The 13708-nt window shown below is 36.7% G+C and overlaps 1 protein-coding gene across 1 annotated transcript in view; it reads right to left on the minus strand.

Annotated features, from left to right (window-relative positions):
• The window catches only part of IQCM (IQ motif containing M), a 188869-nt gene that overhangs the window by 127439 nt on the left and 47722 nt on the right, over positions 1 to 13708 (minus strand). Inside the window, exons 3-5 of the mRNA XM_023752841.1 lie at positions 8459 to 8575; positions 6215 to 6297; positions 2570 to 2837 (exon numbers count right to left, since the gene is read on the minus strand). Coding sequence (XP_023608609.1) covers positions 2570 to 2837; positions 6215 to 6297; positions 8459 to 8575 — 468 coding nt within the window. The remainder of the gene's footprint in view (positions 1 to 2569; positions 2838 to 6214; positions 6298 to 8458; positions 8576 to 13708) is intronic.

Below are 13708 nucleotides of genomic sequence, written 5' to 3' on the forward strand. Positions count from 1 at the left end.
ATTCCTTTCTTACATGCCCATCCCCAATATCCTTGGCTTCAAGATAACCTGCTGAAGAGAACAATCCCCAAAAGCGACCCTCATTGGCAAAGATTACCCACCTTCTCTAAGAGGCCCTCAGAACTACTCTTCTCATTCTCTTTGCTATTTGTCTTAGTCTCCATAGACCCTCAACCTTTCATCCTTTCTTAAATCACCTCCCCAAACTCTTCACTATGCCCCAGGAAACCCCAAATCTTTTGTCAGCTAAGTTGATATTCGAGCTATGTTCTCATATGTTCCCCTATCTTCTTGTTCTAACAGCCCTTATTTTCCTAAGGATACAGCTTCTTCAGCACTCTCCCGAGAAGTGACTTTATTTCCCACCCTTCCCATACTTTAGGGATAAAGAGAAAGTCACTTTCTTCCTTGATCCTTGTTGACACTTCCCCATCATTTCTCTTTTCTCTTGAAAAAGGGTGAGGGGTGCATTTATTTTTCATAGCAAACTATCTTTTCAGAGTCCATGCACTTTCATACTTGCCCAGATTATGGCTATTTGAACTTCCTCTTTGCTCCTCAAAACTCCAGCACTTCCCATCCCATCCTCAGGTGAAAACCTCATTTTTAATTTCACCAAAACAACAGAAGCAATCTCACCCCCTAATCTATCATTCAGCCTGTGTCTGTGCTCATAGCCCTGACTTCCTCCTGGGATAATGGATGAGCTCTCCTTGCCCCTAAGGTGTTCCTCCTCTTTGACCAAAGTATGAGTAACATATTTCATACTCTTCTGATTTCCCTCCCAGCTGTTCATTTCCCACCTCCTTTGCTGGGTACTCCTCTTCAGTCTTCACCTACTTCTCTCTTAAGTGCCAGATATCTATTTCCAACTTTCTAATCATTATCTCCACATAGATGTCTACCTAATAGGTCCAAAGCTAACAGGTTCATTATTTTCCCCACCCTTTTCTCCACTGGACCAAAATCTGCTTCGCCCTCTGAATTCCTATCTCAACTTAATGCTGTCTGTTTAGTTTACCAGGCTAGAGACTGCAATGTCGTTCTTTAGGAATTCTTTAATTAGGTTAATTGAGGATAGCCACATTAAAAACAGCAGACAGATTTTTTTCTGCAGTATTTCTCAGATCTTTCAATATATTAATGCTCAATATGAAACTTGAAGAACTGAATGAATTTTTTTCAAACATATCTAATCAAATAACCCTTTTGTCAAGGTGAGTCACTCAGGACTAGTGTTCTGAAGACTACTCTGTGAGAAATGCTACTGTAACATCACTCCTCCATACTTCATGCCTCATCACTGCCCTAATTTAGACCCCTGCCATCTCTTACACAGACCATCTCTTTCCTGAAACTCCTCCTGCTGGACTCTCTGACACCATTCTCTCCGGAGCCCCTGCTACCAGTTTTATTTTTCTCTCAGACAGATTTTCTCATGCCTCATCCCGTCTCCAACTCCAACTTTAAAATCACCATTGGCTTTCCATTACACTTAAGTTCAAGTACTGGACCTCATATTATATTACCTTCAAAATCTACCCTCACCCATCTTCCCAACTTCAATTCTTTCCACAGCTCTCCTTTCCCAAACATCACATTCTTTCATCCTTTGGGGTGTTATTGTTTCACTGCCACTACTCCAAATGGCCTCTCCTGTTTCCATCCTACCTCTAGCAAACTTCTCCTGAAAACCCATTCTTAATGAGGTCCCTTCTGAGAAATTTTCATTCTAGCACTTGGCTGGTTATGCTTCAGTGTTTCCATAATGCTTTGCACACACCTCTATTACAGCCATTGCCACACTGTATGATAAGAAACTACCTATGTGTGTACCCACCCCCATTACTCTCTGAGCCTTTTAATCTTTATTTCTCCAGCTCCCAACATAGTGCCTGGCACAGAGAAGGTGTTGCATGAAGACAAAACTTAAAATGAATTAACAGCACAAGAAGCAATAACAAAGAGAAAATGTAGATACATTTTAAATAGTTATAACTAAAAATGTATTTTTAAGAAGTCATTTATTCCAGCCATTAGTCTCAAGAAAACAGTATCACTTTGTTTAAATGGACCTTCAGGTTCAACCTTACCAAGTTCTTGACAGAGAATAAATCTTTACTACAATTTGTCTTAAAGAAAAAACCTATAACTCCCAAAAATCCTTAGAGGGTTTTGGAGGAACACACTCACAAATAGCTTGCCTACCTTACCTACCCTGCTCAACAATAGAATCCAAAGCCATACACCTCTGACTGCACTACTAACCGTGAACTAACTGGTCTCTGAGGACTTGTACTAGAAGGAATATCACTCTGTTGGAAGATGTAACTACCAGTAGTGCTCATCTAAATTCCTCTTGCCCATTAGGATGCTCTCTTCTCAATTCCAGGTGGCCCCCAGAGGTTAGCAACTCTTCTAATCATGCCACTCTATCTCTCTATCTTTCATTGCTAAAATTTAAAATCTGGAGTTTTGTCTGAACAAGGGAAGTCCATTTAAAACACACCAGAAGCAAACACTTCTGCCTGTTAGTTTATTGAACTTCTTTGCTCCACCAAAAACTTACCTTTTGCAATTAGATCTACATATCCCTTGGTTTTTTCTTTTCCATGAAACATGTGTGGCTCCTTGAAAGAAGTTCGTTGAGGGGGCTCCTCAAAACATTCCCCCTTGGAAACATCTTTGTGAAAATAAGGACGTTTGTGAGCTATCTGGAGTTCTTGGACCACATCAAATATTTCCTTGTTTTTAATCTTTGCAGGTATGTATTTGCCAGGTTTCGGTTTTTGCTGTTTATTTCTAAAAACATTTATAGAAGTACCTTGAACTTTGTTCTGTGAATAAAACAAAAATTAATTTTAAATGTAATTGTCATATTAATTTTATAATAAAAGTATATAATAAATTTTATTAAGAGTAATAAACTTATATACACTAAATACATTTGGCAAAGTGCCTTACCATATAAGATATTTACTATAAAGCATGTGACAGTGCCCCAATGAAGCAGATGTTATCCTATGTAGTTCTCAAAAGGTACTTCACAGGCATGAGGGTTGCATTCTACTTCAAAAAATGTAAATTTAAAATAGTAATTTTCTTTTCAAATGTGATATTTTTAAATATAACCTTAAAGTCTATTTTAAGACAGAAGTTTTCAACTAGACAAGAATTTATTTTCAATCATCTTTGAAAAATTCTCAAATGTCCATAAAATGCTTATACCCCCAAAGCACTTTATCTGTTGAACCATAAATAATTGCTCATACATAGAAGTAGATTCTCAGAAAAGAATATTAATAATTGGATATGTATTTCAGATAATTTTAATCACTTAAATGCCTTAAATCCATTCACTATGCTTTTCTAACTGAGTTGTCCTACATGCAAGTATATGCTTTTAAAGTTGTCTGTTTTCTGTGCTGTTTCTGCAAGTTTGCTTTTAAAAATGCATTAAACTATAAAAAAACTGAAAATAATATTCATAATTGGATATGTATTTCAAGTAATTTCAATCACTTAAATACTTCTTTTTTAATTTTGTTTTATTGCTTAAAGTATTACAAATAGTATTACATATGTCTCCTCTTTTTTTCCCCTTTGACATTCCCCCAGCCTCCCCTACCCCCTAGTGTCTTGTGTCCATTGGTTATGCTTATATGCATGCATACAAGTCCTTTGGTTGATCTCTTACACCCTCCCCCCAACCCTCCCCGGCCTTCCTGCTGTAGTTTGACAGTCTGTTCAATGCTTCTCTGCCTCTGTATCTATTTTTGTTCATCAGTTTATAATGGTCTTTATTATCCATAAATGAGTGAGATCATGTGGTATTTTTCTTTCATTGACTGGCTTATTTCACTTAGCATAATGCTCTCTAGTTCCAACCATGCTGTTGCAAATGGTAAGAATTCCTTCTTTTTTACAGCACATAGTATTCCATTGTGTAGATGTACCAGAGTTTTCTAATCTATTCATCTGCTGATGGGCACTTAGGCTGTTTCCAGTTCTTAGCTATTGTAAATTGTGCTGCTATGAACATAGGGATGCATATATCCTTTCTGATTGGTGTTTCTGGTTTCTTGGGATATAGTCCTAGAAGTGGGATCACAGGGTCAAATGGGAGTTCCATTTTTAACTTTTTGAGGAAACTCCATACTGTCTTCCATAGTGGCTGCACCAGTCTGCATTCCCACCAGCAGTGCACGAGTGTTTCCTTTTCTTTGCATCCTCACCAGAACTTGTCGTTTGTTGATTTGTGGATAATAGCCATTCTGACAGGTGTGAGATGATACCTCATTGTTGTTTTGATTTGCATCTCTCAGATGATTAGTGACTTTGAGCATGTTTTCATATGTCTCTTGGCTTTCTGAATGTCCTCTTTTGAAAAGTGTCTATTTAGGTCCTTTGCCCATTTTTTGATTGGATTGTTTATCTTCCTTTTGTTAAGTTGTATGAGTTCCCTATAAATGTTGGAGATTAAACCCTTATCGGTGATAACATTGGCAAATATGTTCTCCCATGCAGTGGGCTTTCTTGTTTTGTTGATGGTTTCTTTTGCTGTGCAGAAGCTTTTTATTTTGATGTAGTCCCATTTGTTTATTTTCTCTTTAGTTTCCAATGCCCTAGGAGCTGTATTGGTAAAGAAAGTGCTTCAGCATATATCTGAGATTTTGTTGCCTTTGGATTCCTCTAGTATTTTTATGGTTTCCCATCGTACATTTAAGTCCTTTATCCATTTTGAGTTTATTTTTGTGTATGGTGTAAGTTGGTGGTCTAGTTTCATTTTTTTTTGCATGTATCTGTCCAATTTTCCCAACACCATTTATTGAAGAGACACTCTTGACTCCATTGTATGTTCTTGCCTCCTTTGTCAAATATTAATTGAGCATATTGGTCGAGGTCGATTTCTGGGTTCTCTATTCTATTCCATTGATCTATATGTCTGTTCTTGTGCCAGTACCAGGCAGTTTTGAGAACAGTGGCTTTGTAACACTTACATACTTCTTAATTTTAAGCAATAGAAAAATAATACAGTCTCAGGTATCTGACAAGCAATTGTTCAAACAATCATACTTTTTCTAGCTAGTCATACTCTGGACCATAAAAAGATTTAGAAAAATTCAAATTGTTGCCAAGTCAACATGCCAATAAGAAGGTATTATGTTTTCCATGCAAAGATGGACTATTAAGCTGTTATTAAACTCTTAAACATGGTCAGGGTTCTAAGGCACATTTACCTAACTCTGAAGCCTGTGAAGTTTTCATCCCATGCACCTACTAATTAAATCAATGTAATTTTAAAGTATTTTTTTTGTTAAAGGAAACAGTTAAGCAATATTGACAATGTTGATTACAAGATTAAAACCACCTATGGCCAGTCTCAGCAGAGGACCATTCAAAAGATACATGTAAAAATTATAATCACCTTCCTCCACAGTAAGCATTGAAAAATATTTAAAATCTTTATTTAAAATATATTGATTTTAAAAGTACTCAAAAGGGAATAGGACAGTGATCACAAAGTACATGATTCTAAGATCCCCTTCCCTCACCTATCGCCCCAAATGCCCATTTATCACAATAGCTGCTATTCCCCAAAATTTTGCATCTCCTCTGCAGAGACTGTCCTCCAAAATTCATCCTATATTATCTCTTTGCCATCACTTTTCTTTTTCATCCTTTCTTCCCTGGCCTTCCAAATCTATGCCATTCAGCAGATATTTTTTGGGCCAGGCACAATGCCTGTTGCTGGAGATGCAACATTCAAAAAAGGCAGTCAATACCATCAAGAAACTATCAGACTAGTAAACATTTTAATGCAAAGTGATGTGGAAGGAGATCAGATAAGCATGTCATGTCAGGGACATAGAGGAGACATCTCACAGCATATTTTCTAGTTTAACTTTGCCTAATACTGTTTAAAGAGGGATATTTATGTGAGATATTTAATCCAAATATTTGTTATAATTCATCAAGACAACATTAAGAATTAAGTGTGCAAATTAAGTACATCTGTATAATTAAATAATCTGTATAGCTAAAAAATTAATTTTTAAATGCAATATGAAATCAGTTATTATAACTACTAAGTATTTCATTTTCTCTTCATTCTCTTCAAAATCTATTGGGATTCATGCAATCATTTGAAATGATCATTGCAATATACAAAAATATTAGTTTCCAGAAAAATATGTTAGATAAATGCATTCACCTCATTTATGTTCTCATAATGTTGGGCAATGAGAGTTTTTGCTTCCTCAAAAAAATCTTGCTTGGAGATCTCTAATACAGTACCTAAAATAAAAACAGAGAAACTTTTAGTAATGTAGTTAATGTACTTTCTCAATCAAAAAATGACAAACCTATGATATTAAAATTTGGGGACAGTTATGAATCTTTCAGGACATTATTAAAAATTGAATTTTTGTAAGTGTAACTTATAAGTGAATGCAAAGAAGTTAATGTAATACTCCTTTAATGTAATATTTTTCTTTAAAAAACATCAGCTTATAATGGTCAGAGTCATAGATTATCCTAAATTATTAAAATTCAGAGAAACCAAAGAAAGCACACAAAATTGAAATCTCAAATGGTTCTAAAACTTTTTAAAATGTTACTATACAGAAGACACAACAGCATGATTTGGGTACAAAAGTTATCAAGTTTATTTGTGTTCTCTATTCTTGAATAATTCATACGACTGTACATAAAGCATGTTGATTAAATTATAACTGCAACATAAAACTCAATAGGTTTGTTAAATAGGAATAGAATTAAAATAAAAATATACACACCTACAAATGAATAATATTATAATAACTCTTATCTCATTTATAAGTGCCTTAGATTCTTAATTTATTCTTTTCCTCTAGGACTATGTATGGAATTTTATAGCACCTACATAGAATACATCATTCTCATTTATTCGATTTCTGCCTTACATTTTCTTTATCATCTGCCAATTGTGACATTTGAAAGTGTTTCTTGGCTTTCTCCTCTTAACCTGGACTCAGTAAAATTAAGTCACATGACCCATTTAAATTAGCTTTAAGTCTGGTCAGTGTGCTCTCCATTTCTAAAACTCTACCTCCTTTAGTACTCTTAGGATTAAGATTTTTTCTCTCTCTTCTTTTCACCCGCTCAAATTTCAAGCAATTAAACTTCCATCTTCAAGCAAATCAAAACCATAATGAGATACTGTCTTAGTCTATTTGGGCTGCTATTACAAAATGCCAGACTGAATTCCTAACCAGACCCCTAACTTCCTGAAGAAAAGACAATAAACTTTTCAAGTTGTGACTCCACAACTTGTCCTTCCTTACTTCCTCTTTTTTGACTAACCGGCTCTTATAATCACTTAGAATTACATTATTGCCTGTATCAGACACACAACAGTCAATATAATTTATTAATATATGAAATGATTGTCACTGGGTTTTGGTGGAAATGTAGATTTATAAAAACCATCCCGTTTTCATTCCAGACAAGACCTTAGAGATGATCTAGCCTTCATTTACAGCAAAGCTCTAAGATGCAGAGGGCCCAAGAGTCTTCTAAAGCTGCACAGCCATGCTGGTTTCCTGAATTTGCTTTTTCTACACATCTGCATCTTAACGTGATGCAATGGTCTCCCTGTAAGGACTGGAGAATCCTCTTGCATTGGGTTGGTTACACTAGTTGAGTACTTGTATTTCACCAACACTTTACACTACAAGCAATATATATGTCCTTTCCCCAAAATTTATATATTGAAACCTAATGCTTAATGTAATGATATTAGGTGGTGGAGCCTTTCGGGCGGGTGATTATGCCATGAGGGTAGAGCTTTTGTGATTGGGATTAGTGCCCTTAGAAAAGAGACCCCAGAGAGGTAGGTAGTTCCTTCCACTAATGTGAGCTGAGAGTGAGAAGATGTCCGTCAATGAGAAAGCAGGTCCTCACCAGACATCGAATGGTTGGCATCATGATTGGACTCCCAAGTCTCCAGAACTGTGGGAAATAAGTTTCTCCTGTTTATAAACCACCCTATTATATATTTTTATAACAGCTTGAATGGGCTACGACATTTTCATTTCAAGCCAGCAATCCTGCACCCTTGTAATTTAATGTGCTGATAGAGCCATTCTCATTTTCCCCTTCATATCTAAAACTTAGACTTTGACAGAGGAGTTAAAGTCCCAAGGTAGCCTTTGCTGTCTATCTGGGCTCTTGCTGACTAGTGTGTCTAATTTTCCCCATCCTCAAAAGTCACTTGTTGCCTGTGAACTGTGGAGGAACTTGTGTACATTCTGCCAACGCGAATGGTCTTCTTGGAGCCAGTAAGTAAATTCCAACTCATCTAGGTGCTGCCACAGTGAACCCACACAGTCAGGTCTTGAGGTTCCTGAACAAAACAAGGCCTGTGATTGTATTAAAGGGACAAAAAATGGCAGGCACCAAAAGAGAGCAATTTTACCTGGATCCTGAGATGGATCCACTGAAGGTGTGTTGACACCTTGACTCCAAGTCAGCAGTCCTGAGCCCTCATTGTCATTTAATGTGCTGCAGCACCTGTTCTGATTTTCTCCTATAACTAAAAATCAGTCTGAACCAAAGAGTTAAATTCTCAAGGTAGTGCAAAATAATTCATATTTCAATGCCTTGGAAAAGACAAAGCCAGAGTCTGTTCTTTATTTTTATAATTTCCAAGCACATGTGTATATTCAACCAATAAATCTAAAATCACAAGAAAGTAAACAATTTTGACATTAAGAATCCATCCAGTTAATAATCTTTGTTTCTTTGTTCAGAATGGGGTAAGCATATAAGCATGCAGCTTTTATACATTCAAGTGCACATTATAACTTTAATTATTAAGAAGAGGTTGTCTCCTTCTCTGTTAAAAAATATAATTAAGGCTTTATTTGCAAATACATATCCATAGCAGACAGAATGAGTTTTAAGAACTCTTATTCCCTGAGTCACACTACTTTGGTCTTGAATTCTAATTTGCTCATGAGCCTTATTTTGTTGTCTTAAGCCTTCACTCTCTCATTTGTAAAATGAGGATAATAATAATAATATATCTCACAGACTTGTTATGAATATAAAATTGGGCTGGGTTACAGAGCAGTTAGCACAGCACCAAGCACATAATAAGCTTTCAATAAATGTGAACAATTATTATTACCATATTTATTGTTGTATTACTATCATTGGGCTACTTATGTGATTAATTTTATCAGTCAATCCTCATTTTTTTCAACACCACAAAAATAAATTTCAACTTTCTAAATTAGTATGAATGAATCTTATCTTATTATAGCCCTTTTTATTAAAACTAATTAATAATAGGTTCGTAAATAATAAAATATCTTCACACTTTGGGTTCTTCAAGTTACCATATCCCCATATAGGAATAAAAAATTGTTATAAGCAATAACAAATATTTTATAATAAAGTTCATGAAGAAGTTGAAATAGTCAAATTGTCTAAAACATGACTGCAAATACTAGCATTTCCACGGGGAAAGAAAATGAATCTCTACTGCCAAATTATTTCACTAGCCTAAAACATTTTCCTACATTATTTTATATATTTTTTTAAAAAAACTCATATATCATCAATTTAATGCTACTATGATTGATTGTTCATAAAATTTCATCTTTCTCATAATGTTTTAGAACAGGAGTGGGGAACCTTTTTTTCTGCCAAGAGCCATTTAGATATTTATAACATAACTAGAGGCCTGGTGCACGAAATTCATGCATGGGAGGGGGGGATGTATCCCTCAGCCTGGCCTGCACCCTCTAGCAATTCGGGATCCCTCAGGGGATATCTGACTGCCGGTTTAGGCCCAATCCTGCAACTGGCAGTCGGACATCCCTCTCACAATCCGGGACCACTGGCTCCTAACCACTCCTGCCTGCCTGCCTGATCACCCCTAACCACTCCTGCCTGCCTTCCTGATCGCCTCTAACTACTCTACCTGCCTGTCTGATGCCCCTAACCACTCTGCCTGCCTGCCTGATCGCCCCTAACTGCTCGACTTGCCTGCCTGATCACCCCTAACCACCTCTCTCGGCCCCCGCTGTGGCAGCTTTGTCCAGAAGGACGTCTGGAATGATGTCCGGAAGGTCATTCGGCTGTCTGGTCTAATTAGCACATTACCCTTTTATTATTATAGATTCAAGATCCATACAAAATTATCAACTTAAAATTTAGCCTGCTATATTTGGTCAAACATTTAATTAACTCACCCCTAATTGCAGGGTCAGACCAAATGATTTCGCAGGCCAGACATTCCCCAAGCCTTGCTTTAGAAGGTTCTATATAATTGTTCCAGTTAAACTCTGAAGTGAAGACATGAGGACACCAGATGTAATCATGGAAACTAAGACAATGGAATGAACCATTGGCTATATCTTGCTATAATCACTGAATAAGTCTTTTTGCATTCAAAAGACCTATGGACTAAAAAACATGTTTTTTATAACCATAACAAAAATAACTGGCCTTATTCAGAGTGTTTCCATCCTTCCTACAACCAGATTACATTCTTCAGAGACTTCATAAAAATTACTAAGAGGATATGCTGAACAAAGATGTATGGGCCATATAGCTAAGGGCATCCTTGCCTATATAATCCAGAGAAGGTGCCTGACTGCCTGTTTGATTTCATAGGTGTTAGTAAAGCCCTACTTCCCTCTCAACAACACTCAGTCAGCATACAGTCATTAAGTACCTATTAAGCCCCAGATACTGTTTTGGTGCTAAATGTACTGAAAGAAATAAGCCACTCAGTATCCTTGTATTCCAGGTACTTGGAGACTTGTGCCAGAAAAAAACTATAAACAAATGCCATGACATTCAGTAAGATCTGTGCTGTGACAGAGGCCAACATAAATCACTAACACCCCCTACTGCCAGTTCCCTAGTGTAAAAACTTCCCTCTAAACTTTATATTGTATTCTTAGAGATAAGATTTGAAACACAAATATCCCAAGAGAAATAACATAGTGAATCAAATCCAGACTAAGGCAATGGTTTCAAAATTGTGCTTCACCGAATTCATGTTCCTTGATGGCTCTTCCTTCTTTTAATGCAACCTTATTGGTTTTATTTATTTGAGCTCTTCCTAAGTGTTATTTTGTAGGTAAACGTTCCTTGGCTAAAAATAGCAAACGCATACCAAACAAGTGAATATTTGTGCATGTGCAGAAAGATATCCTAAAAGCACGTTCTGATGAAGGGAAGGGTTAGATGAGGGGAGAGGCTCATAGAGGAGATGAGTTGTCTCTTATAGACACACTTTTCCTCACATCCCACCTAAGTCCTTTTTTAGCAAAGTGTTCTATCCTCTTTGCAACAATAAATGATTAATAGGTTTCCTACATACCTCACGGAGATTTTATCCTGTGCTCCTCCAAAATATTTCTCAGACTAGGCTAGGTTGCTAAGGAGAAGTGGGAGGATTACAAGCTCATAGTATCAAGACTTTAAATATAATTTAAGTAATTATAGGCATGACCCAAAGGCAAAATGAACTAGAGAAGATTCTCCATTCCTGGATCTTCCTCTCTTTATGCTCTTTCCATCTTGAAATGTGCTGTACTATCCAAATAGAAAGAGAGTTGAAAGAATCCATGAGGCATTCTATTGAACAACTGCCAGTATTACGTATTGCCTGGGATCACAAGAGCCAAGAGGAGATAGCAAAACAGAAAATCTTAATAATCCTAGCTCTGTATACAGCAGTAAATGTTTCTCAATCATGCTACCTAAGCCCAAATTTAAGATTACTTATAGTGTGGCCAAATCTAGATCAGCTCTGAAAGAAATATATTGTGAGCTACATATATAATTTAAAATTTTCTAGTAGTTAAATTTTAAAAGTGAAAAGAGGTGGAATTAATTTAATAACATATAATAATTAATTGTTATAGAATATTTTATTTAAATAAAATATATCCAAATATCATTTCAACATTAATCAATATTAAAATTTAATGAGATATTTTACTTTTTTTGTTCTGTCTTCAAAATTCTATATGTATTTTGCACTGACATTCATCTCAATTTAGTTGTTAAATTTTTATCTGAAATACTTGATCTGTATTAAGAGTGGATAATGTTGTAGTAAAATATAGAAATGTTTAAAATGCTTAAAGAATGTTAGAAAAGTTTTAAAATGTTTGAGTTAACTTTCCTTAAAACTTAAAGTGTAATATTAAAGACACATTCCGCACTGCCTTGAAGCGTGTGTACCCCAGAGATAAGGATTTGAACTGATGCAGAGTGACTTGCAAAGATAAACACTTGCTTGAGTGACATTCTCTCCTTAGCCCCCTCGCCCTGTTTGAGATTAACATATTTGCATTGACGTAAATCACTGATAGCCACCTGAGCTGCTACAGGTATGAACAAGCTTTAAATATGGACCCCGGGCAGCTAACGATGCTCGCCTGTCAAGACAGCTACAAAGGCCCGTCCCTTTGTCGGTCTGACAACGACAGGGCACCACGCTCCTCTCCCTGCCAAACGACAGAAGCAGCTAAAAACCCCCGATGGATCGAGACACGACCGAACTATCAAGTGAGGAACGCCAGCCCCCTGCGCCCGGACAAGACCAGCCCAGCTGCCGGACCCCAGAGGACAGCACCACAGGGATCCCTAACTAAGTTTGTACCCGCAGCTCAGAAATTTATGTGAGTAATAAAAAAGCTGTGTGATTTGCAACTGCATATGTTTCATGTGGTGTAATTCCTCCGGCAGTTAATTGAATTTATTTGCGTACGCTTAAAATTTAAATTAAAGCCTCTGGTCTTTGTTGGTCCTAAAGCCTGTCACTCTGGTCCTGCTTGCGTGAGAGCAGCCTCTTTGCTAACAACTACTTGAATGTCCCACGCCTGCACGGTTAAAGTTTATCTCAAGGGACGCCTTAGATAAACACCCCAGATCCTTTCCTGGGATCTATTTGGGACAGATAAAATATGCACTTGAAAAAGTAGATTTATGCCGAAACCGGTTTGGCTCAGTGGATAGAGCGTCGGCCTGGGGACTGAAGGGTCCCGGGTTCGATTCCGGTCAAGGGCATGTACCTGGGTTGCAGGCACATCCGCAGTGGGAGATGTGCAGGAGGCAGCTGATCGATGTTTCTCTCTCATCGATGTTTCTAACTCTCTATCTCTCTCCCTTCCTCTCTGTAAAAAATGAATAAAATATATTTTTTTAAAAAAATTTTTTTTAAAAAAAAAAGAAAAAGTAGATTCATATACCCATGGTGCTGCAAACATGCTTTAAAGTTTTCTAATAACTGAATTATCTGTTTTTATATTGAAATTAAAATGAACTAAAATTAAATATTAATCCCTGGTCTGTGTGGTTCAGTTGGTTGGGCATCGTGTCCCATGCACCAAGAGGTTGCAAATTCATTCCTGGTCCAGGCACATGTCTGGACTGTGGACTCGAAACCTGGTAGGATATGTGCAGGAGACAGCCAACGGATGTTGTACTCTCACATCAATGTTTCTCTTTCTCTCTCTCTCTCTCTCTCTCTCTCTCTCTCTCTTCCTTACTCTAAGAATCAATAAAAACATTTTTTAAAAATAATAAAAAATTAAATATTCAGTTCCTTAGTTTCACTAGCCACATTTCAAGCACTGAAGAGTCATATGTGGCTAGTGGATACCGTATCGGACAGCACACTAAGTTAAAAGTTGCTGTC

This window comes from Myotis lucifugus, unplaced genomic scaffold (genome assembly GCF_000147115.1).
Source record: "Myotis lucifugus unplaced genomic scaffold, Myoluc2.0 scaffold_1, whole genome shotgun sequence".
NCBI lineage: Eukaryota > Metazoa > Chordata > Mammalia > Chiroptera > Vespertilionidae > Myotis > Myotis lucifugus.